At 40.3% G+C, this 26,470-nt stretch overlaps 1 protein-coding gene across 4 annotated transcripts in view; it reads right to left on the reverse strand.

Moving 5' to 3' along the window:
• LOC132821513 (lisH domain-containing protein ARMC9) overlaps positions 1 to 26,470 on the reverse strand; it is a 150,366-nt gene that overhangs the window by 32,272 nt on the left and 91,624 nt on the right. For all 4 annotated transcript variants that reach the window (XM_060834118.1, XM_060834117.1, XM_060834120.1 and 1 more), the window contains exons 11-15: positions 21,136 to 21,247; positions 14,749 to 14,841; positions 12,726 to 12,816; positions 12,305 to 12,428; positions 2,255 to 2,394 (exon numbers count right to left, since the gene is read on the reverse strand). In XM_060834118.1, the coding sequence (XP_060690101.1) occupies positions 2,255 to 2,394; positions 12,305 to 12,428; positions 12,726 to 12,816; positions 14,749 to 14,841; positions 21,136 to 21,247 (560 nt within the window). The remainder of the gene's footprint in view (positions 1 to 2,254; positions 2,395 to 12,304; positions 12,429 to 12,725; positions 12,817 to 14,748; positions 14,842 to 21,135; positions 21,248 to 26,470) is intronic.

Raw genomic sequence — 26,470 nt, forward strand, 5'->3', positions numbered from 1 at the left:
CGGAAAGATGTTGTGAAACTTGAAAGGAATCAGAAAAGATTTACAAGGATGTTGCCAGGTTTAAAGGATTTGAGCTATAGAGAGAGGCTGAACAGGCTGGGGCTGTTTTCCCTGGAATGTCGGAGGCTGAGGGGTGATCTTATAGAGGTTTACAAAATTTTGAGGGGCATGGATAGGGTAAATAGGCAAAGTCTTTTCCCTGGGGTCAGAGAGTCCAGAACTAGAGGGCATAGGTTTAGGGTGAGTGGGGAAATATATAAAAGAGACCTAAGGGGCAACGTTTTCACGCAGAGGGTGGTATGTGTATGGAATGAGCTGCCAGAGGAAGTGATGGAGGTTGGTACAATTGCAATATTTAATAGGAGAAAGTGAGGACTGCAGATGCTGGAGATCTGAGCTGAAAATGTATTGCTGGAAAAGCGCAGCAGATCAGGCAGCATTCAAAGAGCAGGAGAATCGACATTTCAGGCATGAGCCCTTCTTCAGGAATGAGGAAAGTGTGCCAAGCAGGCTAAGATAAAAGGTAGGGAGGAGGGATTTAGGGGAGGGGTGTTAGAAATGCAATAGGTGGAAGGAGGTTAAGGTGAGGGTGATAAGATGAGGGTGATGGGCCAGAGTGCAGTCCCAACCCTCGAAAACCTTGTCTCAATCCCAACCCTAGAAGAAAATTTACCTGGACCGTCTCAGACTCCTCCCTCCCCTTCCAAGACCTCTCCATTTCTATCTAGGGCGACCGAATCAACACGGACATCTACTATAAACTGACCGACTCCCACAGTTACCTAGACTACACCTCCTCCCACCCTGCCCCCTGTAAAAACGCCATCCTATATTCCCAATTCCTTCGTCTCCGTCGCATCTGCTCCCAGTTGGACCAGTTCCAATACCGAACAACCCAGATGGCCTCCTTCTTCAAAGACCGCAATTTCCCTCCAGACGTGATCGACGATGCTCTCATCTCCTCCACTTCCCGCTCCTCTGCCCTTGAGCCCCGCCCCTCCAATCGCCACCAGGGGAGAACCCCACTGGTCCTCACCTACCACCCCACCAATCTCCATATGCATTGTATCATCCGTCGTCATTTCCGCCACCTCCAAACGGACCCCACCACCAGGGATATATTTCCCTCCCCTCCCCTATCAGCGTTCCGAAAAGACCACTCCCTCCGTGACTACCTCGTCAGGTCCACACCCCCCACCAATCCAACCTCCACTACCAGCACCTTCCCCTGTAAGAAATACAAAACTTGCGCCCACACCTCCCCACTTACTTCCCTCCAAGGTCTCAAAGGATCCTTCCATACCTGCCACAAATTCACCTGCACCTCCACACACATCATTTACTGCAGCTGCTGCACCCGATGTGGCCTCCTCTATATTGGGGAGACAGGCCGCCTACTTGCGGAACGTTTCAGAGAACACCTCTGGGACACCCGGACCAACCAACCCAACCACCCCGTGGCTCAACACTTCAACTCCCCCTCCCACTCCACCAAGAACATGCAGGTCCTTGGACTCCTCCATTGCCAGACCATAGCAACACGACAGCTGGAGGAAGAGCCCCTCATCTTCTGCCTAGGAACCCTCCAACCACAAGGGATGAACTCAGATTTCTCCAGTTTCTTCATTTCCCCTCCCCTCACCTTGTCTCAGTCCCAACCCTCGAACTCAGCACCACCTTCCTAACCTGCAATCTTCTTCCTGACCTCTCCGCCCCCACCCCCACTCCGGCCTATCACCCTCACCTTGACCTCCTTCCATGCATCGCATTTCCAACGCCCCTCTCGCAAGTCCCTGCTCCCTACCTTTTATCTTAGCCTGCTTGGCACACTTTCCTCAGGGCTCATGCCCGGAACGTCGATCCTCCTGCTCCTTGGATGCTGCCTGACCTGCTGCGCTTTTCCAGCAACACATTTTCAGCTGCAATATTTAAGAGGCATTTGGATGAATAGGAAGGGTTTGGAAGAATATGGGCTGGGTGCTGGCAGGTGGGACTAGATTGGGTTGGGATATCTGGTCGGCATGGACCGGTTGGACCAAAGGCTCTGTTTCCATGCTGTACATCTCTAATCTCTATTTTGCAATCTACAAGAAATTTTACATCAGATGTGGCAAAATCGTCAACTTCTTATGAATACATTTGTGATTTTATTAGACCTCATGTACTGCAAAAAATTTTACTTTTATATATTTTAATTCTTCGTTTACTAATCACATAGAACATTCACTGCCTAGCCAGTGATATTGTACAGCACCTTGGGTCCGAAGGCACAGGTTCATAAATAATGCAACGGAGTATTCCAAAGTGTAATCCGACAATGAATCAGAGTCCTCCAGTATGCTCAGCAACCAGAAAATAATGTTATCTTTGACCATAGCTGACTGCAGTGCTCGTCTGAAAATTAAAATGAATATTATATTAATTGATATTGTTAATGATAAACAAGTGCACATTATTAATTGTGTTACGAAATGGCCATGAACCCCTCTGCTAATTAAACCAAACATGCAGAAAAACTCAGTTTCTCTTGTAATTTGTTAAAATATGACTGATACAGAACTCCCAAATTCCACTATTTAAAGAAAATAACATCAATTTATTTTTAACTGTAAGTGTGAATATTAAACAAAAACTATTCACAACTCCAAGCCCCCCTTTCTCTTAGCTGATTATCTGTCTCCAACTCTTTCTAACTCAGGGGTTCATTTCACAGCCACGTTACATACTTGCAGTTTTCCAGTCCACTCTGGGGCTGCCAGCTAGTCATATAAGAGGTGCTTGTAATCTCTCAATTCAGAACAGCATACACTCTCTCTTAAGCACATGCCTTCAACATCCCCCTTAAGAAAAAATGAACCATCATACTGAAAAGGTGGCTTCTCTTTTCTTCTAATTCTTAACCCCATTACAATGAAATACATAGGTCATTAACTAAGTTATACAGTCATAGAGATGTATAGCATGGAAACAGACCCTTTGGTCCAACCTGTCCATGCTGACCAGATATCCCAACCCAATCTAGTCCCACCTGCCAGCACCTGGTCCATATCCCTCCAAACCCATTCTATTTATACATCCATCCAAATGCCTCTTAAATGTTGCAATTGTACCAACCTCCATCACTTCCTCTGGCAGCTCATTCCATACACGTACCACCTTCTGCATGAAAAAGTCACCCCGTAGGTCTCTTTTATATCTTTCCCCTCTCAACCTAAACCTATGTCCTCTAGAACATAGAACGTTACAGCGCAGTACAGGCTCTTCGGCCCTCGATGTTGCACCGACCTGTCATACCAATCTGAAGCCCATCTAACCTACATTATTCCACGTACGTCCATATGCTTGTCCAATGACGACTTAAATGTACTTAAAGTTGGCGAATCTACTACCGTAGATACCTCTAGTTCTTGACTCCCCGACCCCAGGGAAAAGACTTTGCCTATTTACCCTATCCATGCCCCTCATAATTTTGTAAGCCTCCATAAGGTCACCCCTCAGCCTCCGACGTTCAAGGGAAAACAGACCTAGCTTGTTCAGCCTTTCCCTATAGCTCAAATCCTCCAACCCTGGCAACATCCTTGTAAATCTTTTCTGAACCCTTTCAAGTTTCACAACATCTTTCCGATTGGAAGGAGGCCAGAATTGCACGCAATATTCCAACAGTGGCCTAGCCAATGTCCTGTACAGCCGCAACATGACCTCCCAACTCCTGTACTCAATCCTCTGACCAATAAAGGAAAGCATACCAAATGCTTTCTTCACTATTCTACCTACCTGCAACTCCACTTTCAAGAAGCTATGAACCTGCACTCCAAGGTCTCTTTGTTCAGCAACACTCCCTAGAAACTTAGCAGGACTTATACACTTAATGGTAAGATTTGCTTTCCCAAAATGCAGCACCTCACATTTATCTGAATTAAACTCCATCTGCCACTTCTCAACCCATTGGCCCATCTGGTCAAGATCCTGTTGTAATCTGAGGTAACCCTCTTCACTGTCTACTACACCTCCAATTTTGGTGTCCTTTGCAAACTTACTAACTGACTGTACTTCTTATGCTCACATCCAAATCATTTATGTAAATGACAAAAAGTAGAGGACCCAGCATTGATCCTTGTGGCACTCCACTGGTCACAGGCCTCCAGTATGAAAAAGAACCCTCCACCACCCTCTGTCTTCTACCTTTGAGCCAGTTCCATATCCAAATGGCTAGTTCTCCCGGTATTCCATGAGATCTATCATTGCTAATCAGTCTCCCTTGGGGAACATTGTTGAATGCATTACTGAAGTCCAAATAGATCACATCCTCATCAATCTCCTTTGTTACGTCTTCAAAAAACTCAATCAAGTTTGTGAGACATGATTACCCACGCACAAAGCCATGTTGACTATCCCTAACCAGTCCTTGCCTTTCCAAATACATGTACATCCTGTCCCTCAGGATTCCCTCCAACAACTTGTCCACCATCGAGGTCAGGCTCAGCGGTCTGTAGTTCCCTGGCTTGTCTTTACCGCCCTTCTTAAACAGTGGCACCACGTTTGCCAACCTCCAGTCTTCCGGCATCTCACCTGTGACTATCGATGATACAAATATCTCAGCAAGAGGCCCAGCAATCACTTCTCTAGCTTCCTACAGAATTCTAGGGTACACCTGATCAGGTCCTGGGGATTTATCCATCTTTACCCATTTCAAGACATCCAGCACTTCCTCCTCTGTAATCTGGACATTTTGCAAGATGTCACCATCTATTTCCCTTCAGTCTATATCTTCCATACCCTTTTCCACAGTAAGTACTGATGCAAAATACTCATTTAGTATCTCCCCCATTTTCTGCGGCTCCACACAAAGGCTGCTGATCTTCAAGGGGCCCTATTCTCTCCCTAGTTACCCTTTTGTCCTTAATGTATTTGTAAAAACTCTTTGGATTCAGCAGCATCAACTGCAATTGTGAAGATTTTAAAAAGTTTGGTATAGCTAAAACTGGTATGGTGGTTAATACTGCATTTTTAAAAATACTTTTATTGAAAAAAATTCTTTTTTATGAAATTACAAAGTTACAACAATAAACCAACAAAACATTACCCTAGACATATAAAAAATATAAAATAAACAACAAAACAGTACAACCATGATGATCCGAACATTGATTATCCGAATTTTGGATTATCCGAACAAGATCTCAAGGTCCAATAAAAATGGCATTAGGCAACTCAGCATTCAGTTATCAGTTAAACGGCATTATGGCGTGCATTATCGGACAACTGAGAAATGTTCAATAACCGGCACTTGTTTATGATCAGATCGATTATCCAATCAATCATCTGATCAAAATACTCCCTGCCTGTCTCGTTCGGATAATCAAGGTTCTACAGTACAAACAAAACAAAACTATACCCATGAGCAAGATAAACAGTTCAGTTGACCTAACCAGGATATTGGAAGAGCCTCCCATCTTTAAAGATCTTTCTTAATCTTATCAGGCAAGTGGATAAAGTTAGCCTTTAATAATTGATTGGAAATGGGAATAACAAAAATAACTAAATGAAGAAAACCCTCCCATGACCACTTAAAGGGAAACCATGACTCGGCCTCAACATCAGATATTTCCCCAAGACACCCCATCGGCTAGCCTCCGATGTGGAAAAAAATAATCTTATAGCCTGAATAGGAGCCAAATAAATTAATACATTGTATCAAATAGGGTACAGAAACTATTGGATTTGACAGAAAGACAAGAACATCATCGCATATAATACGATCTTTTGTGTCTTTGACTCTACTTCTGGGGCAGTTGTGTCAGAATCCCGACGGATAGCCTCTGCTAGCGGTTTGATCACCAACGTAAAAAGCCGAACTGAAGGGGACAATCTTGCTAACTGCCTCTACAGATCCTAAAATTACTGGATCTTATTCCATTGGTGAGAACCGCAGCCAGAAGATCTTCAACAATGGAAGGCATCACTGGTTCCAGCCTTAATCTTAGACAAAATTTCAAAATCATAACTTAAAAGCGAGACGAGCGTACAAGAAGCACACTCCTCTGGGGTCTTCCCTTCTTTAAGAATGAGAAAGATATTAGCCTCTCTCATGGATGGTGGGCGGCAATCATGACTGTATGAGTAATGATACACATCCAGCATCGGCCCTGACAATATATTTATATTTTTAATTCACTAGGGAGACCATCAGGGCCGGGCGGCTTTCTACTCTGAAGCTGCTTCACTGTTTCCTGTACTTCTTGCACTTTAAAAAGGGCATTAAAGAGAGATGCCTGTTTGGATGTCACTCCTGGAAGATCCAGGTTCCTAAAAAAGAACTTCGTCTTATCCCATCTGTCCTCCCAGCCTTCTGACTAGTATAATTCGGAGTACAATCTCCAAAACGCAGCATTGACCTTCTTAGAATTACTAGTAAGAGTTCCAGTCCTTTCCCTGATTGCAGTAATAGATTGGGGGGCATTCTTTTTCGTTGGCAGATATTTGCCCAGCTCTATCGCCATGCTCAAACAACCTTTGTTTTGCAAAAAAAAACTTCCATCCAAGCTATCCGTGAGAGCATGGAATTCAAGGTGGACTGAAGAGCTGTGACCGGCTGCAACTTGGCCACTGATGGCCTGTCAAAATACACCATCTCAGCTGCCTTCAGTTGTCCCTCTAGCACATACTGCTGCTCTTCTTCCGACTGGCGGAGGAAGAGATAATTATCCCGCTAGCGTAAGCCTTAGCAGTCTCCCAGACAATGGACGGGTTGCTAGTCTTATTTGAAGTAATGGCCAAGAATGATTTAAACTCATTTGAAAAATACTAGTTGAACTTACTGTCCTTGAGAATAAATGGATCCATTCACCAGTGCCGTGAACCTGCTACGTTGCCCTTGATCTTGACCATTAAATATACTGTTGCATGATAGGAAATGGTGATATTCTCAATTGTACAGGACATCATCAAATCCAAAAAAACACATGGGGGCTAGGTAAAGATCAATTCTATGATGACACTTGTGCGGATTAGAAAAAATCCCTATCTGTAGGGTGGAGACACCCCCAAATATCCACCAGTCCCAATTCCATACATAAATCAATTAGTTGCTTAGATTGCAGAGGAAGTTTTGAGGGGGATTTGGGCATTTTATCCACCATGGGATCTGTAAGACAATTAAAAGCTCCCCCTATAATAATATGCCATGACGCATTTGGAAAATGCATCAACCAGAAATTTAAGGGGGTGCACCAGAGGACAATGAACACTCAAAATACCACACTCTTCACCATATATTGAGGCTTTAAGAATTGTAAACTGCCCATACTCATCTTTAATATGCTCTAGTAACTTAAATGGGAGATTCTTCCGAACGAGTATGGTCAATCCTATACTCTTAGTATTGAAGGGTGACCTTATCAGTAAGGTGAGTTACCTGCAACAGGGCAATATCAAGCCTCTCGTTTTTAAGACTCAGGGAGTACCTTTTTCCTCTTGACTGGTGAGTGATTCCCTTTAATGTTCTAGGTACACCATTTGAGACCACAATTAGCCATGACCCTCCACAATAACCCTACAACAGGAAGAACTTAGAAATCATTGAGTATGAACGAATGCAGACTCATGGAGCCTAAAAAGTATACACATTACAACTACTACACCTAACAAACTAACAAGCTTTCAAAAAGTCATCTACAAAAAAACCCAACAAACTAAACCAAATACAAAATACAAAAGGCATTCAATGGGAGAACTCTACCCCCTGCACACAGGGGGTGCTTTCACATTTCCCATACGCCTCCATAACTCCTTACAGCTTGAGCTGCACACCATACTCAGGGAAAAGAAAGAAAAAGGTAATGTTAACAAAGAAGTTAAAAGTGAGCTCTCTACCCATCTCCAAATATACATTAAACCCAATTAACATTGGAAAAAATCCAACACTTTCTTCAAGAAAGGAAGTACAAAAGAAAAAGAGAAAACATTATTGTCCATAATCTTTAGACAATCTAGTCTATTTTAAAGGGTCCATAAAGTTTTTCGCTTTTTCTGAAGAATCAAATGAGCGTACAGACCATTATAAGTAAAATGAAGCACCACCGGGTACCTTACAGAGTATTGAATACTGAGGTCCGTCAGTCTTCTCTTCACCTCATCAAAGGACTTCCTTTTATGGATCACGGCTGCAGAAAGGTCCTGGAAGAATACTATCTTGGATCCTTTGAAAACGAAGGCCTGTGGCTCCTTCCCTTGCATTCTAAAAGCTTCCATTACTCTCTGCTTGTCCCTGTTGCGTTGGAATCACACTAGGACCAGACAGGGACACTGGTCTGAACCAGGCCTGCGCACCGCAACCCAGTGACCTTTGTTGACCTTCACCCAGCTGGCCTTGGCCTCCCAACTAACAAATTGCAACAGCCAGTCTTCAAAAAAAACTTCCTGGCTGTTCGCCTTCTACTCCCCCCCAGCATCCCGATGACTATAACAATATTCCTCCAACCTGTGCTTTTGAAGTCATCAACCCGCTCTGTTAAGGCCCGGATCTGTTTCTTGAGGGCCTGGATCCGCTCGTTCGAGAACCTGATCACAGTCTCTGATGCTGCAATCCGCCATTCAAACTCCTCCATTCACTTTTCGAGCCCTTCCAGCTCCTGCTCGTGTTTGTGCAGCATGGCTGAGATCGGTTCCAGCCTGGTGCGACTCTCCTCAATCATCTCCCAGAGTTCCACAAGCTCGGAAGCCCAGGTCTGTTGGGAAAGTGATTCCAGCAGAGTTGCAGAGGAGAGACTGAAGCTGCAGTCGCAATTATGGTCGCGGGCGTGTCTGATGCTGCCAGGAACTCCTGTGTGTTGGAATTCTTATACTTTATTAACTGTCACAGCTCACATATAGGTTAAGGGAGGTTGGACAAAACTGTAGCTCACCTAAGAACATATTCCTCTCAGAAAGGTTGAGGAGAGAGAAAATGCTATTAAAGCAAAATGTGGAGTTTAAGACCAGGTGTCTTCAAGATGGGGGTGCTATACATTGCTCTACAGTCTAAAACAGCCAGAAAGTACTTAATGCATAGACTCAAACACTTCTTCTTTACTAAATCTGTTAGTACTGCCACTACGCTACAAATGCAGAAACCTCTTTTGCTTTCTCTGATAAAGGCACTTGCCAATAATTACACACTAAGTCCAACTTTGTGATGTAACTGGCTTATCCAACTTTCTCTATACAGTTCTCCAATCCTGGTAATGTATGAGTCCGATTTTGTTTTAGTGTTGACCTTCCGATAGTCCATACAAAAGTATTGAATCGCATCAGGTTAGGGAACTAACACCACCGGCGAACTCCAATCACTCTGACTTGGTTCAATCATATCACCATTGAGCAGCGCATCCAGTTCCTTCTTCTGCACCTGTGTGGCTTTGAGGGATTAAGTCTGTAGGGGTGTTGTTTACTGGAACAGCATTCTCTCCTTCCACCTCATGTACAATAGTGTTATCCCTCCCTATCTTATCCCTGCATATGTCCTTATACTGCTGCAACAAACCTTTCATTGGTTCTTTGCTCCTGAGACAGACAGTTGACTAACCTATCCTACTCAAGGACTTCCTCATGATTGATGGTATTTTGAGGCACATCAAACTCCATGATGTCTGGATCTGATTCCTCATTTTGCAGGGCAGTAACTAATATCTGTTTCTCCAGTTCCCTGTCTCTATTATCATAAGGTTTCAACATGTTCACATGACATATCGATGAAGTTTTTTTTCTATCCGGTATCTTTACCAGATAGTTTACCTGAATTAATTTTTTCTCAGTTTGATAGTGCCACTAAATCTTGCTTTGAATGGATCTCCTACCACAGTTCCCAAAACAAAAAAATCATCCCCAAGGGAAAACATTCAAATTTTAGAATTTTTAATCTGCCACCTGCCTCATTCTATGCTGTGCCCTCTTCTGGTACTGTTTAGCTAACTCACCTACCCAATTTAATCTCTTCCTCACCTCAGATACATAATCCAAGTGTGAGATCATCAACTTCAGAGCTATCAATTTTTCTTTAATTAACTTAAAATACCTTCTCACTTCATGTCCAAATATTAACTCAAAGGGAGTAAAAAGAGTAGATTCATTTGGGGCATCTCTAATGGCACAATATAAATGGGATACCTGTATCCCAATCATTCGGGAAATCCTGACAGTACATTCTTAACATGGTCTTCAGGGTCTGATGCCACCTTGCTTATGTTCCCTGGGATTCAGGATGGTACACACTTGATTTATTGTGCTGTATACCCAAACTATCCATGACTTTCTTAAACAGTCTAGCAGTAAAATTTAACCCATGGTCAGACTGAATCTCTCTTGATTGCCCATACTGAGTAAAGAAAGATATTGACTTCTCCACCACCATTTTTGCCTTATTATTCTGTAATGGAATTACCTCTGGAAATCTGGTAGACAAATCCATTATGGTTAGCAAGTACTGGTTCCCACTTTTAGTTTTAAGGAGGGGACCTATACAATCAATCATAACCCACATGAAATGTTCTTTGAATGAGGGAATTGGCAACAAAGGTGTTGGTTTTATTACTGCCTGAGGCTTACCTACCATTTGGCATGTATGACATATACAGGAAAATCTAACCACACCCTTATGCAGTCCAGGCCAACAGAAGTGCTTCTATACCTTAGCCTGAGTCTTCCTCACACCTCGGTGACCTCCTACTGGTAATTCATGTGCTAGCCGTAACACTTCCTTTCTGTATGCTACTGGCAACACAATCTGGTGAATTTCTCCAATTTTTCCAATTTCTCCAATTTTTTGTTTAGAACAATCAAGTATCACTAAATAATTTTCACAAACGTATTATCTCGAGTCCAAAGATGACATCAGCATTTTTTAAATTTCAAGTCCTTACCTTTAAGTTTTCCAAACAACTTCTTCACCAATAATGTAACCTGTGTACATCAGGGCTTTTATATCTGCCAGGTGTATCAGAACCTTTGATTGATTAATCTTCAAATTCACCTCAGTGAAGAGATCAGGCTTGCCACTGTTCAGCATTCTCCCCTTATCATGACCCCTTAGGCTTGTAAGTTGACAGATGAGATTTTCCTCAGGGGCCTTTGAAGCCTATTGTCAAGTTAAAATGTGACGACATTAACTGTGTAGGAAATATGTCTGCTATGATTCTCCCTGAGGTGGTCCATTAATGCCCAATGAATAACTGCATGCAGACAATGCCAGATGGCACATCAGCAGCCTTTCAACTTGAAAGAAGCAACAGGATTCAAAGGTATGTAAGGGAGTAGGTGCTTCAAAATGGAGGTACAATATGTCCAACTTATTTTAATTTAAAAATGGCTTTTGATGACAGGCCACTGTTGTGGAAGGGGTGGATGCAATGAAGGGCATGAACCACTCTTTAGGGTGGTCTAAAACTATTGCAGGTGACCCTTTAGACCTGGCTAGCATGCAGATTCTTCCATATACCACCAGGAGGCAGCCCGCTAGAAGTTAAACTGATCTCTGCCACTCGTGGGAATTTGGAAGATGACTGGAAAGTTCCAGTTGGCCTCCTTCTAATGGCTTTAACTAGTCCTAGTTGAACTGTGCCACTATTAGCTGCATCAGGATGGATAACAATATCACAATGTTTCCCATCCTACTTCATAAAAATATGCCATAATATGGAGCTAGAGAACCAGCACAATGAGCAACAGCAACATTGCTAGCTCACCCAATTCCAATATCAATAGAGTCTGAAAACAAGCTTTAGTCATTGATGGCATTGTGCTGCTTCGTTTTTTGCAATATTATTAACTTTTTCTGTAAAAATATGTAGTGCTGGGCCACCACATATATTTAGTGAAACTGTCATATTAACCATGGTTTATGTTAAAAAAAATTACACAAGCAATCCAAACAAGATAACTTTCTGAAGACTTTCTACTTTGTGGCAACCTGCATAATAAGTAAAACAAATCAGTGTGCTACTTCAAAGGCATAGTCAATTGTCTATAATTGTCCTCCTTTGGTACAGATTTTGACACACCACAGCATCCTCTTCTAATAACTCTCCTCCAACGTGATTCCTCACATATTATTTATCTAATCAGAGACAGAAGATATCTACCAAGTTTCTCATTCTATGTCTGCACCATTATTGCTGAAGATCTTCCTTGACACTTAACTCGTTGACCAAGTTTTCAAATAACTCTACCTAGTAAGTCAATTTTTGACTTAGGGCTCACTTTCTACCTCTGTGAAATACCCTGGTAGATTTTTCTACTTTAAACATCCTAGATGAAAGAAAGTTGTTATCACCTGAGACTAAGTTTCTGTAAGGCTCCTAACACATTTTCTCTAGTTATGGAATCTTCCTCCTCTGTCTCGAGTGCTTCTTCAAGTATCTTCAATAACACTGTGCTCTGTGCTAAGTAAGCTCGACCTGATACATGAGGAGAAAAAACAGAGTTACATCAAAAGTAATTTTTAATATTTCAAAAAAATACTGTGTATGTTGAAATAATCTGAAATAAGAACACAAAACGTTGGAAACACTCAGTAGGTCTGGCAGCACCTGTGCAATGAGAGACACAGCCAATGTTTCAGGTCAGAGACCTTTCTTCCTATGTAACAGATTGTTAAGAAACCAGTTTTACTTTAGATGTGAAGTACGCATAAAAGCTAAAACATAATCAAAATTTCAGTTGACTATTAATTAGGGAATAAAATGAAAATTTACCATGTGACAGCGATGCAAAGCCATTTATTAGTCGTGCTGTATACTGTCGGACAATCTCACTCTTTGAATTTAACAAATTAATTAAGCTCTTCTGCAAAAAAGAAAATAATGTCTTCAATCATTTACTCATATCTTAGAGTTAGCTTGAAACAAATTTTTCTCATTATTTTGGCTCATCAAATTAATTTTAAAACAAGTTTATTCTGGCACCAGCAGACTACTTAACCAAGTGTTCCTATTTTGACAGATAGCTTGATTTAGTTACTGACAGAGACTTCATTTTTATACTGGGCTAAGTAATGTATGCATGTATGTATGCAATGGAATACAACCTATGCAACTCCACATGCCAGTGATCAATGCAATACATGGTTCTCAGTGTGAAAGATTCATAAAGAATATTCCAGGTTTAGTTCTTAGCTTGTATTTAGTTAGCCTGGGAAAGATGAGTGCAGAGTGGAAAATACATTTACAGAACTCTTTTCATTTGAAAAAAAAAATAGATTTATACAAATGTTATTGTGTACCTCTTAGTGTTGTACATGAAAAACACAATATTTTGAACAATTTTGAGTTGTTCATAAAGAAAAAATAAACAGGACACATTCCCTAAGCAGAGATCTCCAAGCACTTATCAATTATTTCAACATCCATCATATGCTAGCTCTAGAAACATAGACATGCTTTTACGTTATTCCAATATACAGATAGAATTAACTTGTGTTCTCATAAATCCTTATGATTTCCCCAAATGACACTGAAGAAGGATGAAACTAAGGATTATGGATGTAGCATTACAGGTGAAATTTTCCTCTCTCTGGAGGTGGCAAGAATTATGTGTGGGGTAAGAAGGTCCATTGACCAGTCAGCAATTAAGGCCCTTAAGTTATTAATTAATGGCTACTTATTGCCCACCTCCTCCCAGACTATGTGTCATTCCAGCACGTGAGAAAACTGTGTGGTTTTCTGACTGGGTGACTAGAGTGACCAGATGAAGGCTCCAATCTGGGGGCAATCAAAAGAATAGATGATGGGCAAGGAGGTAGCCTCTGAAAGCCACCGCCCTCTCTGTGTTGTTGAACCTCCATGACCTCCATTTCCCCACAACCCCTAGTAAGATTCTTAACAATTATAACCATTGTTTTGTAACAAGATTTTATTTCCAGATTTACATTTATGAAAGTAAGATTAAATCTCATTCTCTGGATTAAGAATCTAAATTTTTGGATGCGCAACTGGTATCATAGTCATGACACTATATTATTTTAGAATCACTGTCTTAGTTATTCTCCATCAAACCTAAGCCAAGCATCCAATCCTGTATTCAGAGAACTTCCAAAATCTCACAATTATCTTTTGTAACCTGGTTGTAATTATTATAAAAGTATTAGTTAAAATCTATTTTGCCCTGTAGAAACTGACCTTAATCCCCAATTTTTTCCTTCTTTTGTAGCCAGAACAAAATCAAATTCATAACTTAAAATAAAAGTTAATTTTGTGCAAGTAGGTATTTCCTAATCATTATGGTTTAATATCATACTGAGTTCAGAATTCATTCATAGAGCTGGTAAGGAAGGATATGACCTTTCCAGTGCTAAATTAAGAATTGTTTGTATCTTGGTTTCACACTTTCTAATAATTGGCTTCATACTGGTCAATAAATTTTCCAAAAGGATCCTTAAATTCAGCAGAATGAGTGGGATCTAAATTTTGGGCCGAGTGATTAAAAAATGCATTAAAACAGTGCAACAATCAATCTCCAAAAACAAATTTTCAAAAGCCATTTCAACAATTGCCCTCATTTTAAACAAATTTGCCCCCATTCAGCAATATGAATACCATCTTCAAGTCCTACCTCAATCCAAGAATATAAGGGAGGGCAAAATAATACAATTTACTTGTACCACAATGAAATTACATCAATTTAAATATTTACTGCAATATAGACACAGTAAAGTTCAAAGGGCAAAGCTGTATAGTTCAAAAGGAATTTTGCTTTTCAGAAGGAATAAAATCAGCTAACCTGACTCTTATTATGACATTCCAGCAGATCATTACTAATGTAAGCCTGAAGGACTGTATCCCTTTGCTCTCCAGGATGAGACTGTGTCAGCCGCTATGGGAGTCAAAGAAAAATACATTATTCTACTTTTGTAGCACATATTTTAAAAAAATTCATATTCTTTATCTGTTGGAATTTCAACTTTGAGAATAAAGGAATTCTAATTCACTTTTAGATTGATAGAAAATATTAGTTTAAGGTTGGGCGTAAATAAACTATTGCAAACTTTCACAATTCTGCAGTCAGGGTATATCTAACTTGATCTTATTAAATTCCGGTCCAATATATCCTTTAATGCTGGTCTTAATGCGATAAAATTTCACAGGGGCATTATGAAACAAAATTTGACACTGAGATACACAAGAAGATTTCCATGCAGATAACCAAATGAGAGGAAGATGTTAAGGAGCATTTTGAAAGACAAGAGGAAGGTTAATAAACAAAGTTTTATGGAGGTAGCAACTGAATGTCAATGGTGAAATAATTTAAAGCTGATAAATTCTTGGAAGCCAGAATTAAAGCAGCACAAATATCTTGAAGAACTGTTGAGCTAGAAGAGGTAAGGAGGGATGATCTGGGGTGTGATTTTAAAGCAAGACTGAAAATTTTAAAACCAGGATATTGCTCAATCAGGAGGTAATGTAGGTCAATGAACAAATAGGATGAGGATACAGGCTGAAGAAGTTTGCATGATTTAAGGTGATGGAGTGTATGAGATGTAAGGCTGGCCAAATCACAATGGAAATTGTCAAGTCTAGAAGTAATAAAAACGTATGAAAGGGACTTTCAGCAGCAAGGCAGTTGAAGCAAATGTAGAGTCGAGAGATATTATGGAAGTGAAAATAAGTAGTCTCATTGCTGGCAGATATATGACTGGAAGCACATCTTAGGTCAAATATGGTATCAAGGTTAATAACAGTCTGACGCAACCTCAGACTGTTGCTAGGGCCAGATGCGATCAGTAGTCATGAAATGGGAGGCCTAAGTCAATAACATCAATCTTTCCAACATTTAGAGAAACTTTATGCTTATTCAGGACCTGGATTCAAATCCCGCCATGGCAGATGGTGGAATTTGAATTCAATAAACATCTGGAATTAAGAGTCTAATGATGACCATGAATCCATTGTCAATTGTGAGAAAAACGCATTTGGTTCAAACTGCTGTCCTTACCCAGTCTAGTTGTTATGAAGTTGAAGGTGTGTACTGTACCTTTAAGAGAGAGTGAATGCTATTTTGCACTGAGAGCTTACAAGGACCTGTCATATGACTAGCTGGCAGTCTTGGAGTGTACTGGAAAATTGAAAATATGTAACATTTGGCTGTGAAAGATACCTGAGCTGATTGACTAAATTCAATTGTTGTCAAAACAGCAATCAGTTTAAATTATGCCCCAGGATGCTAAAACCCAACTGAGTTTGAATTTATTGTTTTTGTCGACTTCGAACCAATGAGACAATCTGATGTTTGAGATATAAAACAAACAGGCATTTTGCCATCAAGAAAGACTGCCATTCAAAACACTATCAAAGCTACTTTTTCTCATATGAAACATGTTTGCAGTAAAACACAGAAGACGACCAAGGGAGATCTTCAGCTGAAAGGAGGAGGATACCGGAGACAACAGCCGCTATGTGGTTTTCAAGTTAAGTTGATGTAATTTTAATGTGGGTTTTTATTACAAGAGCATATTGTTTTAAAGTTAGATGCAGATAACAAGCAGTTAAGAGGAAGGGGGGCTTAGAGTTGTGAATAATTGTTGTTTAATGTTCACTTTTAGAGTTAAGGAATAAATTCATTTTTTTTTAAATAGTAGAATTTGGGAGTTGTCTGTCACTCATAGTTTAACAGATTAAGAGGTGAGGTGAGCTTTTCTGGGTGTTTGGTTTAATTAGCAGAGGAGTTCACCGCCGTGTTGTAGCATAGTCTACATGTAACTCTAGACCCACAGCAATTTGGTTGATCTTAACTGTCCTCTGGCCATTTAGGGATGGGCAATAAATAGCCAGCAACACACTCATCCTGTGAATGAATTTTTAAAAAATGTTAGCATGCAGTTTGGAAATTTAGACCAAATGCTCTCAAACTATGATATGGTTACAGAGCTAATGTTTGGAGTCAAAAACTCCTCCACTGCTAAGGTAGCAATGGCAACTGTGAAGAGGAACTCTAGTGGGACGTCCTGACTCATTGGCTGCTTGCTGCTAAACAGCAAGGGGTGGACACAGACCACACTGAGTTCTTTAACTTCAGGAAGTTCTTTTGGCAGTGAATGGCTCAGGTGTTTGGGATGTTTCTACACAGGCCTGGTGCAACTAGAAACAGGCAAGTGTTATTCAGCAACTAGAAGCAGGAGAAACTGGAGGAGCATGACGCTGAGCTAGGGAGGTATGTGATGGCTTCAAAATTTAGTGTATTCCTGCTCTTGAAATGCAAGCTCATTACCTTGGGATGGCGATGGTCCACAGGGACTGGAAACTAGACCTAAGGTAGTACAGGCCAGCTAGAAGAGGAATTTATTACTGTGTTTGGAAGGTGAGGGGAGAGGGGCTAATTACTGTCTTGAGCTGGGGGTAAAATAGATGGAGGAGACGGTCTGTATATTATGTGGAGAAGAGAACATAAGGGATTGATTACCATGCAGGAGTGGGGCTGATTACTGAGAGGCTGTGGGGCAAGGATGAAGGGCTGATTACACTGTGTGGGGAATAGGGGCTGAGGGTTTTCTTGTGTCCCTGGGGAATATAGAAAGGTTGGCTAAAACCAGCATGAATACACACAATATTAAGAGTTTTTCAAAAATGCAGATTTTCATAGGTGCATTTTCTCCTATACCTCGCTGCTGAGGTGGTTACAGACACGACAAGGTAATAATTTGAAGTGCTAATATACTTGTCCCTTCGTTGCCAACTCACTAATTAAATGCTGTCTGAGAAGGTCCATTGGAGGCTTTTTTGACTTGCTGACAATTAAAGCCCTTAAGTGGTGAATTGATGGCACCCGAGGACTTCAATCAGCCAATTACCTGCCATCCTGGCAAGTAGGAAAGGTAATGGTTTCTCAGCTGGGTAATCAGGTTGCCCTGTCCAATGGGTTGGGGTAGGAAGCTCCATTTGCACCAACTGAGGACAATCAGAGGCAGGTATTTGGCACAGCGGGATGGCCTCTTCCTCTGACCTTCACTGCCCGATTCTCTCTCCCCATGATCCCACTCCACTGTCAAGGTCTGTGATAGGCCAAGAAGCTGACTGGTCAAACCTAAACAAGCTATATGGGAAGTGATCTGGTGAACGTTGCTCGAAAGAGAGACATGGTAAGGCTGATGAAAGGGGTACTGAAATTGGGCATTCTTACATTGTCCCTTATTAGTGCAAGATGAAAAGCCCCCAGTACACATTTCTCTTTTTCAGCAATATTAATTTTCATATTTATATGGTGCATTATTGGATTGTAATCCATAATATGTGAACATTAATAATTAAGCACCTAATGTATTGCTTTATTTTTGCAAACATGTAGAGTAACATTAGAAATTCAAGTGTTAAAACGGGGACAGATTGGAAAATTGTTTGGGAAGTACTGATCTAGAGTCAGTGGAGGAATTGAGGAAAGAGAAAGAGTTGTCAGTATATATATTTTGAATAATGTTGCCAAGGGCAGTTTGAAGACGAGAAATTACACCAGTGACAGTAATGTAGGAACAGGAAGAGAAACCAATGCAAATAATAATTTGGCTAAACCTGTAGTTTGCATACATGTGGAGTCTGACACTGTACTTTTAGAGATATTGGTGAGGAGCAGAATGTATACAATGAATAGGACAGAAAGAATAGATCCTTGGGGAACACCAGACAAAATGGTGCAGGACCAGCAAGAGAAGCCACGGTCCTCTGGGTAAATCAGATAGATATGAATATTGCAATCCCACTCAATCGAACAACAGAAGAAATGCCCTGGAGGAGAACAATGTTGTCAAATGTGTCAAGTTTGCAGAGATCAAAAGGATAAGGAACAATAATTTACCATCATCACACTCACATAGAATGTCATGGATGACTTTGGTAAAAGTAGATTAGGTATTAATTGCTCTTATTTCTTGATACTCATTCTAGGTAATTTCAGCGCTGCAGAACCTGAAGGGAGGTCAATAACATTGGCCTCAGTTTAGGAAGGAGACAGTTGGTCAAGGCTTCAGCTCTGGGTTGACAGACTTCAAAATTTTTTACAAGTACAACTTCTGCCAGCAATGCCTTTAGGCATTACTGCAACATCTGGTGCAGTTGAAGAGCCTATGATTTGTATCTTGAAGATGTAGTACACATGGACTTCAGGAAGAATTTGATAAAGTGCTACGCAAAAAGTTAATACACAAGGTGAGACCACAGTGGGTCACAGGTAATTTATTAGCTTGGACAGAGAATTGGCTAGTCAACAGAAAAACAGAAAGTTATGATAAATGGGTCATTTTCTGGTGGCAAGATATGACTAGTGGGGTCCCACAGGTTCACTCCTTGAGCCCTTACTATTTACAATCTATATTAAGGAGTCAGATGCAGGTACAGTAGCCAACTTTACAGAGGGAAATAAGAAGAAATAAGAAATTTACAAATGAATATAGATAAATTAGGTGAATGGCCAAAATTTGGGAGATGGATTTTAATGTGGCTAAGTGGAAGGTTATCTATTTTGGTCAGAAGGCAATTTATAATTTAAATGGACAGAAACTTCAGAGTGTTTCGACGAAGATGGATCGAGTTGTCTTTGCACATGAATGTAGAAAATTAGTACGCAAGTGTAGCAGGCAAATAGCATTTATTGCTAAAGGAATAGAGTATAAAAGTAGGGAAGCATTGCTGCAACTGTGCAATGTATTAGTGAGATTGTACCTGGAGTACTGCACGCAGTTTTGATCCCTTTACTTGAGCAAGGATGTCACTGCACTGGAGGCAATTCAGAGAATGTTCACTAAATTGATTCCAGAAGCGAGCAGTTTATCTTATGAAGACAGAATGAGCAATTTAAGCGTATGATCTTTAGTTTTTAGATGAACGAGACAAAATCTAAATGGGGTACACGAGATATTAAAGGGGATTGACAAAATAGATGAAGAGAGGCTACTTCTTATTGAGGGGTTATTTCAAAAGAGAGGTCACAGTTTTAGGATAAGGGGTGGCATATTTTAAACAGAGATAAAGAGAAATTTGCTTCACATAGCATCGTAGAATTTCTATAGTGTGGAAACAGGCCAGTTGACCCAACAAGTCCACAACGACCCTCCGAAGAGTAACCCACCCAGAACAAGTCCCCTACCTTATTACTCCAGATTTACCCCTAACTAATACACCTAACCTACACATCCCTAGACACTATGGGCAATTTAGCATGGCCAATTAACCTCACCTGCACATCTTTGGATTGTGGGTGGAAACCGGAGCACCCGGTAAAAACCCAGGCAGACACGAGGAGAATGTGCAAACTCCACACAGACAGTCATCCTTGGCTGGAATCGAACCTGAGGTCCCTGGCACTGTGAGCCACAGTGCTGCTTCTCCCAACAGGTTCTGAATCTATGGAATTCATTACTCCAAAGTCCGATAGATGCTGGGTCATTGAGTAAATTGAAGGAGAAAGTCAAATTTTCAATTAATAATGGGTTGAAGGGTCATGGTGAGTGAGCAGGAAAGCGGAGTTGAGGCCAAGATGAGATCAGCTTTGACCATATTGAATGGTGGAGCAAGCTCTAAATTCTTATACTTTATTAACTGTCACAGCTCACATATAGGTTAAGGGAGGCTGGACAAAACTGTAGCTCAACTAAGAACACATTCCTCTCAGAAAGGTTGAGGAGAGAGAAAATGCTATTAAAGCAGAATGTAGAGTTTAAGACCAGGTGTCTTCAAGATGGGGGTGCTATACATTGCTCTACAGTCAAACAGCCAGAAAGTACTTAATGCATAGACTCAAACACTGAAGACTAGAAACTTGGGCAAGCTATCAAAGGGCTACTGGCATCCATCAAACTATTCGCCAGCAGAAGTAATTAGTTTTAAGAAAGCAAGCTTGAAAAAAATATGTAGGCGCAAGTGCAGGCAAGAGAACAATATATTTCTGGCAAGTGTAATATAAAGAAAGTAAACTATGAAATACAGCTTCAGAATAGGGTAAACACAAAATTAATTCTCAGCAATCTACATAAATACTGTACTTCGTTGATCTTATTATCCACATTCAGAATGTATTGGATAAGCTAGAAACAATGCATCATCACTTCAAGGCAAACTGCAAAAGATTCAAAATAACTGATGCTATGGAATAATTTACCAAAGTTAAAGACAATTTTATACACACCCAACGCAGTGCTTGCAAAAGTAGTGCTTTTAGTCGATCATTTCCATGGACTAAATCATTCTTCAGCTTTTCATAATCAAGAGACGGCAATAAAGGTACATCTTTTGATTTCCTAAAAAAATTAAACATTTCGTAGCAGCAATATTATTTTAAAAAATTAAAAATTTAGTAGCAGCAATGTTATTTAAAAATTGTATTTAGTGCAAAACAGCCAACACAAATCTCAAAGCACAATATTTCAGGAAATCATACTATCAAAAATTAGTAATTGATAATTTCATCAATTTAATTTTAACCAAATAGCTAATTGATTAAACACAATGAATTCAGCTGCCATTGATTTAAGTCAGGAACAGGAATTAATATGCAGCTCAATTGGGAGAATGTTGGTTTGAAGATCTCAAGGTCCCTGGTTCAACCTGGGCTTGGGCAACAATTTCATTTGAGAGGCACTTGTGGTACAGAGGCAGTTCCCATTTACTCGAGAGGTGTGTAATAACATCTCAGAACAGGTTGAATAGGGAAAAATAGGTTGAATAAAAAAGGGCAGAAAATTAGGCATTCACACCAGTCATGTTCTTTTCAAAGCAACTTTTCACGAACCAGCAAGTATCATAAAATTAATCAATCCAACTGCTCAAATAATAGCATTTAACATTTTTCAGTTGCTATTCTTATTCCTCATTCAAATGAAAATATACAGCCAGAAATAATAAGATAGCACATTAAAAGAAAAATCATTATGTTACTCACAAAATTCACATGTAAAGTATCTATATAAAGGTTCCCTTCAATTGGCCTGCACTTAACGTTAAATTGGTGATTTCACTTGAGCATGAGGACTGGAATTTTCTGGCTTTGCATGCAAGTAAGTCAAATAGGAATGGAATAAAAAGACTACTTATATTTTTCTCTTTATAGAATGTCAAACTTACACAATATAGCATAGCAACCGCAGTTGTCAAACATAATAACCACGTGGAAAGGAAAAGGGAGTTAGCTTAAGAGTGGAATATTCTGTACATGAGATGTTAGCACATCATTTAAGTTACTATTTTCTTGAATATTCAGAGAACACATACTCCGGCAGAAAGTAAATGAAACACTGAGGCACAAGTGGTTGACAGAAAAAAAGCTTGCATTATTCTCAACGATTTATTCAAGAATAATATTTAATTCATTTTATTGAGGAGCATTAAGATTTGTGATGCTGCGAGAGACCAACAATTGCACGACATTCATTAGCAAATGTTTTTGAGGAGATAGGATAAATATCTTCTTAACAATGCCTGCCAAAATCAGTTTGGAATGGTTATGAGCAAAATACATTGGTACTTCTGCCGATGCACATTCTGTTTGGGACATTGTGTGTTCAATTTTTCGATCACACTCATAAACGTGATGCATGTCTGGCATACTGAGTGGAGACGAAACTGGAAGTAAAACTTGCCTTCCAAAAGACATTGATTCCCCAGCCTGCAGCTTAAAGCAGATATCGACTCAGACCTAGGCAGCAAGAACTTGGAACTATTGACAAGTGGCCTTAAGCATAACACATCATTAAATGTATGTAGTATTGCTAAAATCTCTGTACATAACCCAAACAATACTACACCACTAATTTGACACGTTCTGTTTCTGTAATCTCTATCTGCCTCAGCAAGTCATCTTGTTTTAAATTGGGTATTTCCATATACATGGAAAAAAATAATACGTCGTAGAAGTGGGATTTCATCTGCGTCAACATCATCATTTTACAACAGTTAAATACTAGAGAGTTACCAGAGATTATGGGTGATGAATGGAAGATGTAAATTGTTTTATTTCTAAACTAGTCATCATCTCTTTGAATATTTGTAACACAAAATTTGAACCTTGATGTAACTGTACTGCTTGAGATGGTAAATATCATGAAAAAACTGAACAAACATTTCCACAACCACTTTAGCAGTGACTCTTCCTCAAGGCACGACTTCAGAAAAACTTGCAAAAACATTCATACCCATTAAATGAAGCTGATTCCCATTACTGGTTACAGGTAGGGGTCCTACACAATTCATTAAGATCGACGGATTGATTCTCCAAATGTTGGTATCAGAATTAAAAGTGCAGGTTTAATTAATGATTGGGCTTTCACCAGTGCCTGACATGTATGGCATGTCAGCTAAACCTGCCGATATACCACTCCCCTTACCTCCATCCAGGATCCCAACCAGTCCTTCCAGGTGAGACAGAAGTTCACCTGCCTCTCTTCCAACTAGTTAATTGCATCAGATGCTCCCAATATGGTCTTCTCTATATTGGGGAAACTGAACATAAACTTGGGGAACGGTTCACCAAGCATCGCAGCTGGGTCCACAGGGGCATACCTAACCTCACTATCACTACCCATTTCAATTCCCCTGAGCACTCCCTTTCTGACATGACCATCCTTGGCCTCCTCCATGGCCAAAACAAACCACACCACAAATTGGAAGAACAACAACTCATCTTCCGCTTGAGCAGTCTACAGCCTAGAGGACTCAATTTGAAATTGGAGAAATTAATATTATCTCACTCCCCGTCCCCCAACTCATGTCCTAGCCCCTCCCCATGCCTTCCACTGCTCCCTGCCTCAAAACAGATTCATTCCTCCCATTGACCAACCATATACCCTCTACCCTGTCTTTGCCTATCCCCATTTCACCACTCTCACCCTGCCATCCCTTTTATCTGCAGCTCCCCCAATCCTGAAGAAGGGTTCCACCCAAAAGATAGACTTCTCCACCTCCTGATGCTGCCTGGCTTGCCTGCCTGTCAATTTTGGATTCCAGCATCTGCAATTTTTTTTTGTTTCTGAACAAAATTTGACTACATCTTTATGTAATCCTCGTCAATAAAAATGTTTCAATCTTTTAGGCTAGGTTTTTCAAATACCTAAGTCAGCTGCTATTGAATTTCAAAAAATACCAGCACAGCACAGGAGCAGCCCCTTCAAGCCCAACAAATCTGTGCCAATTCCTAATCTTTATTTAGACCTGCTACTTATTGCTTTTGCACCACTTCTATTCCTCTGTTCACCTCCCATTCATGTGTTTATCAAGATACGCTTTAAACATTGCTAGTGTGCCTGCTTCCACTACCTCCACTTGCAGTGAGTTCCAGGCACCCACTACCCTCTGTGAAGTTTTATTCCTGCACTTCTCCCCTAAACTTACTCCCTCTCAGCTTGAATCTGTGCAAGCTTGTTGGTGACTTTTCCCTCCTGGGAAAATACCTCTAACTATTCACGTTATCTATGCCTCTCATAATATTGTAGACCTCTAACAGTTTACTCCTCAGGATCCGTCTTTTCAGTGAAAACAATCAGAGTTTATCCAACCTCTTCTCATAACTAAGACCCTCCAGATCCAGAGAAATTGTCTTTGCACCATCTCCAAAGCATCCACATCCTTCTGGTAGGGTAGTGACCAGAAAAGCACACAATACTCCAAATGTGGCCTAACAAAAGTTTATACAGCTGCAAAATAACTAGTCAATTTTTATATATGATGCCCTGCCGATGAAGGCAAGTGTGCTGTATGCCTTCTCAACCACCTTATCCACTTGTGTTGCCACTTTCAGGGATTGGTGGACCTGAACACCCAGATCCTGTGATCCAGACTTTTAAAGACACCCACATGTCAGGTATGGATTTCCAAGCTGCATACCAAGCTGACTAACATCATTATTCATTCACTGTCACTGGGTCAAAATCCCTGAACCTCCTTCCGAACTGCACCTTTGGCATACTTAAACATCAAGATCTGCAGTAGCACATGAAAGCAGCTTATCAGTACCTTTCCAAAGGCAATTAGTGATGGTCAAAAATGCTGACTCAACTGGTAAAGACCACATCCTATGAACAAGTAATGAAGAAAATAATTTCCAATGATTTGTGATCAGTTTCCTCTTTGAAATGCTGAATTGGAATGTACTGATACTGAATGCTAGTACAAATGATGCATGCAGTATGTTTGAATAACTGGATTGAGAGTGTGATCGAATTGTTTTGGCCATAGCCAACTGTTTTGCCATCTTGCAAAAGATGTTCCTTGCCTTTGTGAGATTCATCTAGCCTCAAGATGGTCTGTCTCCTCAGGTATTAGTACTGCAATGTACAGTGCAAGTCTCTTCCGACAATGCCTACTTAAGTAAATCAACATGTTGATTGCTATCTCAGGTATATATAAAATGTCCTTCCTGAAGAGCTTTCTTAATGATAACACTTTATTGGCAAAGTCTAGTATGTATACTGGAAAGAATTTAAGAAATGAGGCATCTCTGCTGGTTCTTTTTAGCCTGGTGAATATGCAGAAGTAGTACACTTACGATTTTGCCAGGGTGAGGCAGATGCCAGAACATGAATTGATAGAATGGATAAAGTTGATCTGATCCATATTTACCTGGTATTGTTTGATGTTGAAGAACATTGGTGCCATTAGTGTAGACTTTGATCATGCTGTTCTCTAGTTCTGCCCTTCATCTTTGTAATTTGCAATGCACACACATCTAAGAATACATTTTGTAATTTAGTCTGTACTGTTGGAATAGATTCTGGCTGATGGATACGCCAAAAGGCAGTCTCTGGAAACAACATCTTCGAAGTGGTGTCCTGAAGCTAATGATTTCTTGAAATTCCTTCAACAAATATAATGTTTGAGGGCCTGCTTGAAGAACAATTTAGTTCCTGGGAATTCTGGATTCAATCCTCTAATGCTGAGACTTCACATTTGTACCACTTTAAAGCAAAATTTAGATGTTTTGGATCCAAGCATACTCAAAGACCATAAAAAATAGGAACAAGAGAAGAGCATTCGGCCCTCCGAACCTGCTCCACCATTCAACAGGATCAAGGTTGATTTGATATTCCTCACGTCATCTTTCCTATCTTTTCCCTTAAACTACACAAAGCTGTTTCAGCACACGTTTTAGAGCTGTAACAGTCAGTGTGCTAATGCAGATAATACTATCATGCTATATCATACAACTTGCTCTGAAGCTTCTCCAGGATGGATACAGCATACTTTCTAGGAGGGTCAATTGACAGGATTGCATCTTCTTTGAGGTGTAATGCATATTGTTTTTGAAGTTTCTGATAGTGACAATACTGTTTGGTTATATCTAAAGAAGGTCATGGGGGATTCAATTCAATTATTCTTGCCTTCACTGCTGCTATTGATATACTGGTGAATTCATGAACAGTCACAATGTTGAGTTCTGTATATAAAGGTAGCCCTTCTACTACTGCTCCACTTGTGCCCATCACAACTTGTCGTTTCCATGTAAACCTGCCACAGCTACATTTCACTGTTAA

Source organism: Hemiscyllium ocellatum, chromosome 13, assembly GCF_020745735.1.
Source record: "Hemiscyllium ocellatum isolate sHemOce1 chromosome 13, sHemOce1.pat.X.cur, whole genome shotgun sequence".
Classification (NCBI taxonomy): Eukaryota; Metazoa; Chordata; class Chondrichthyes; order Orectolobiformes; family Hemiscylliidae; genus Hemiscyllium; species Hemiscyllium ocellatum.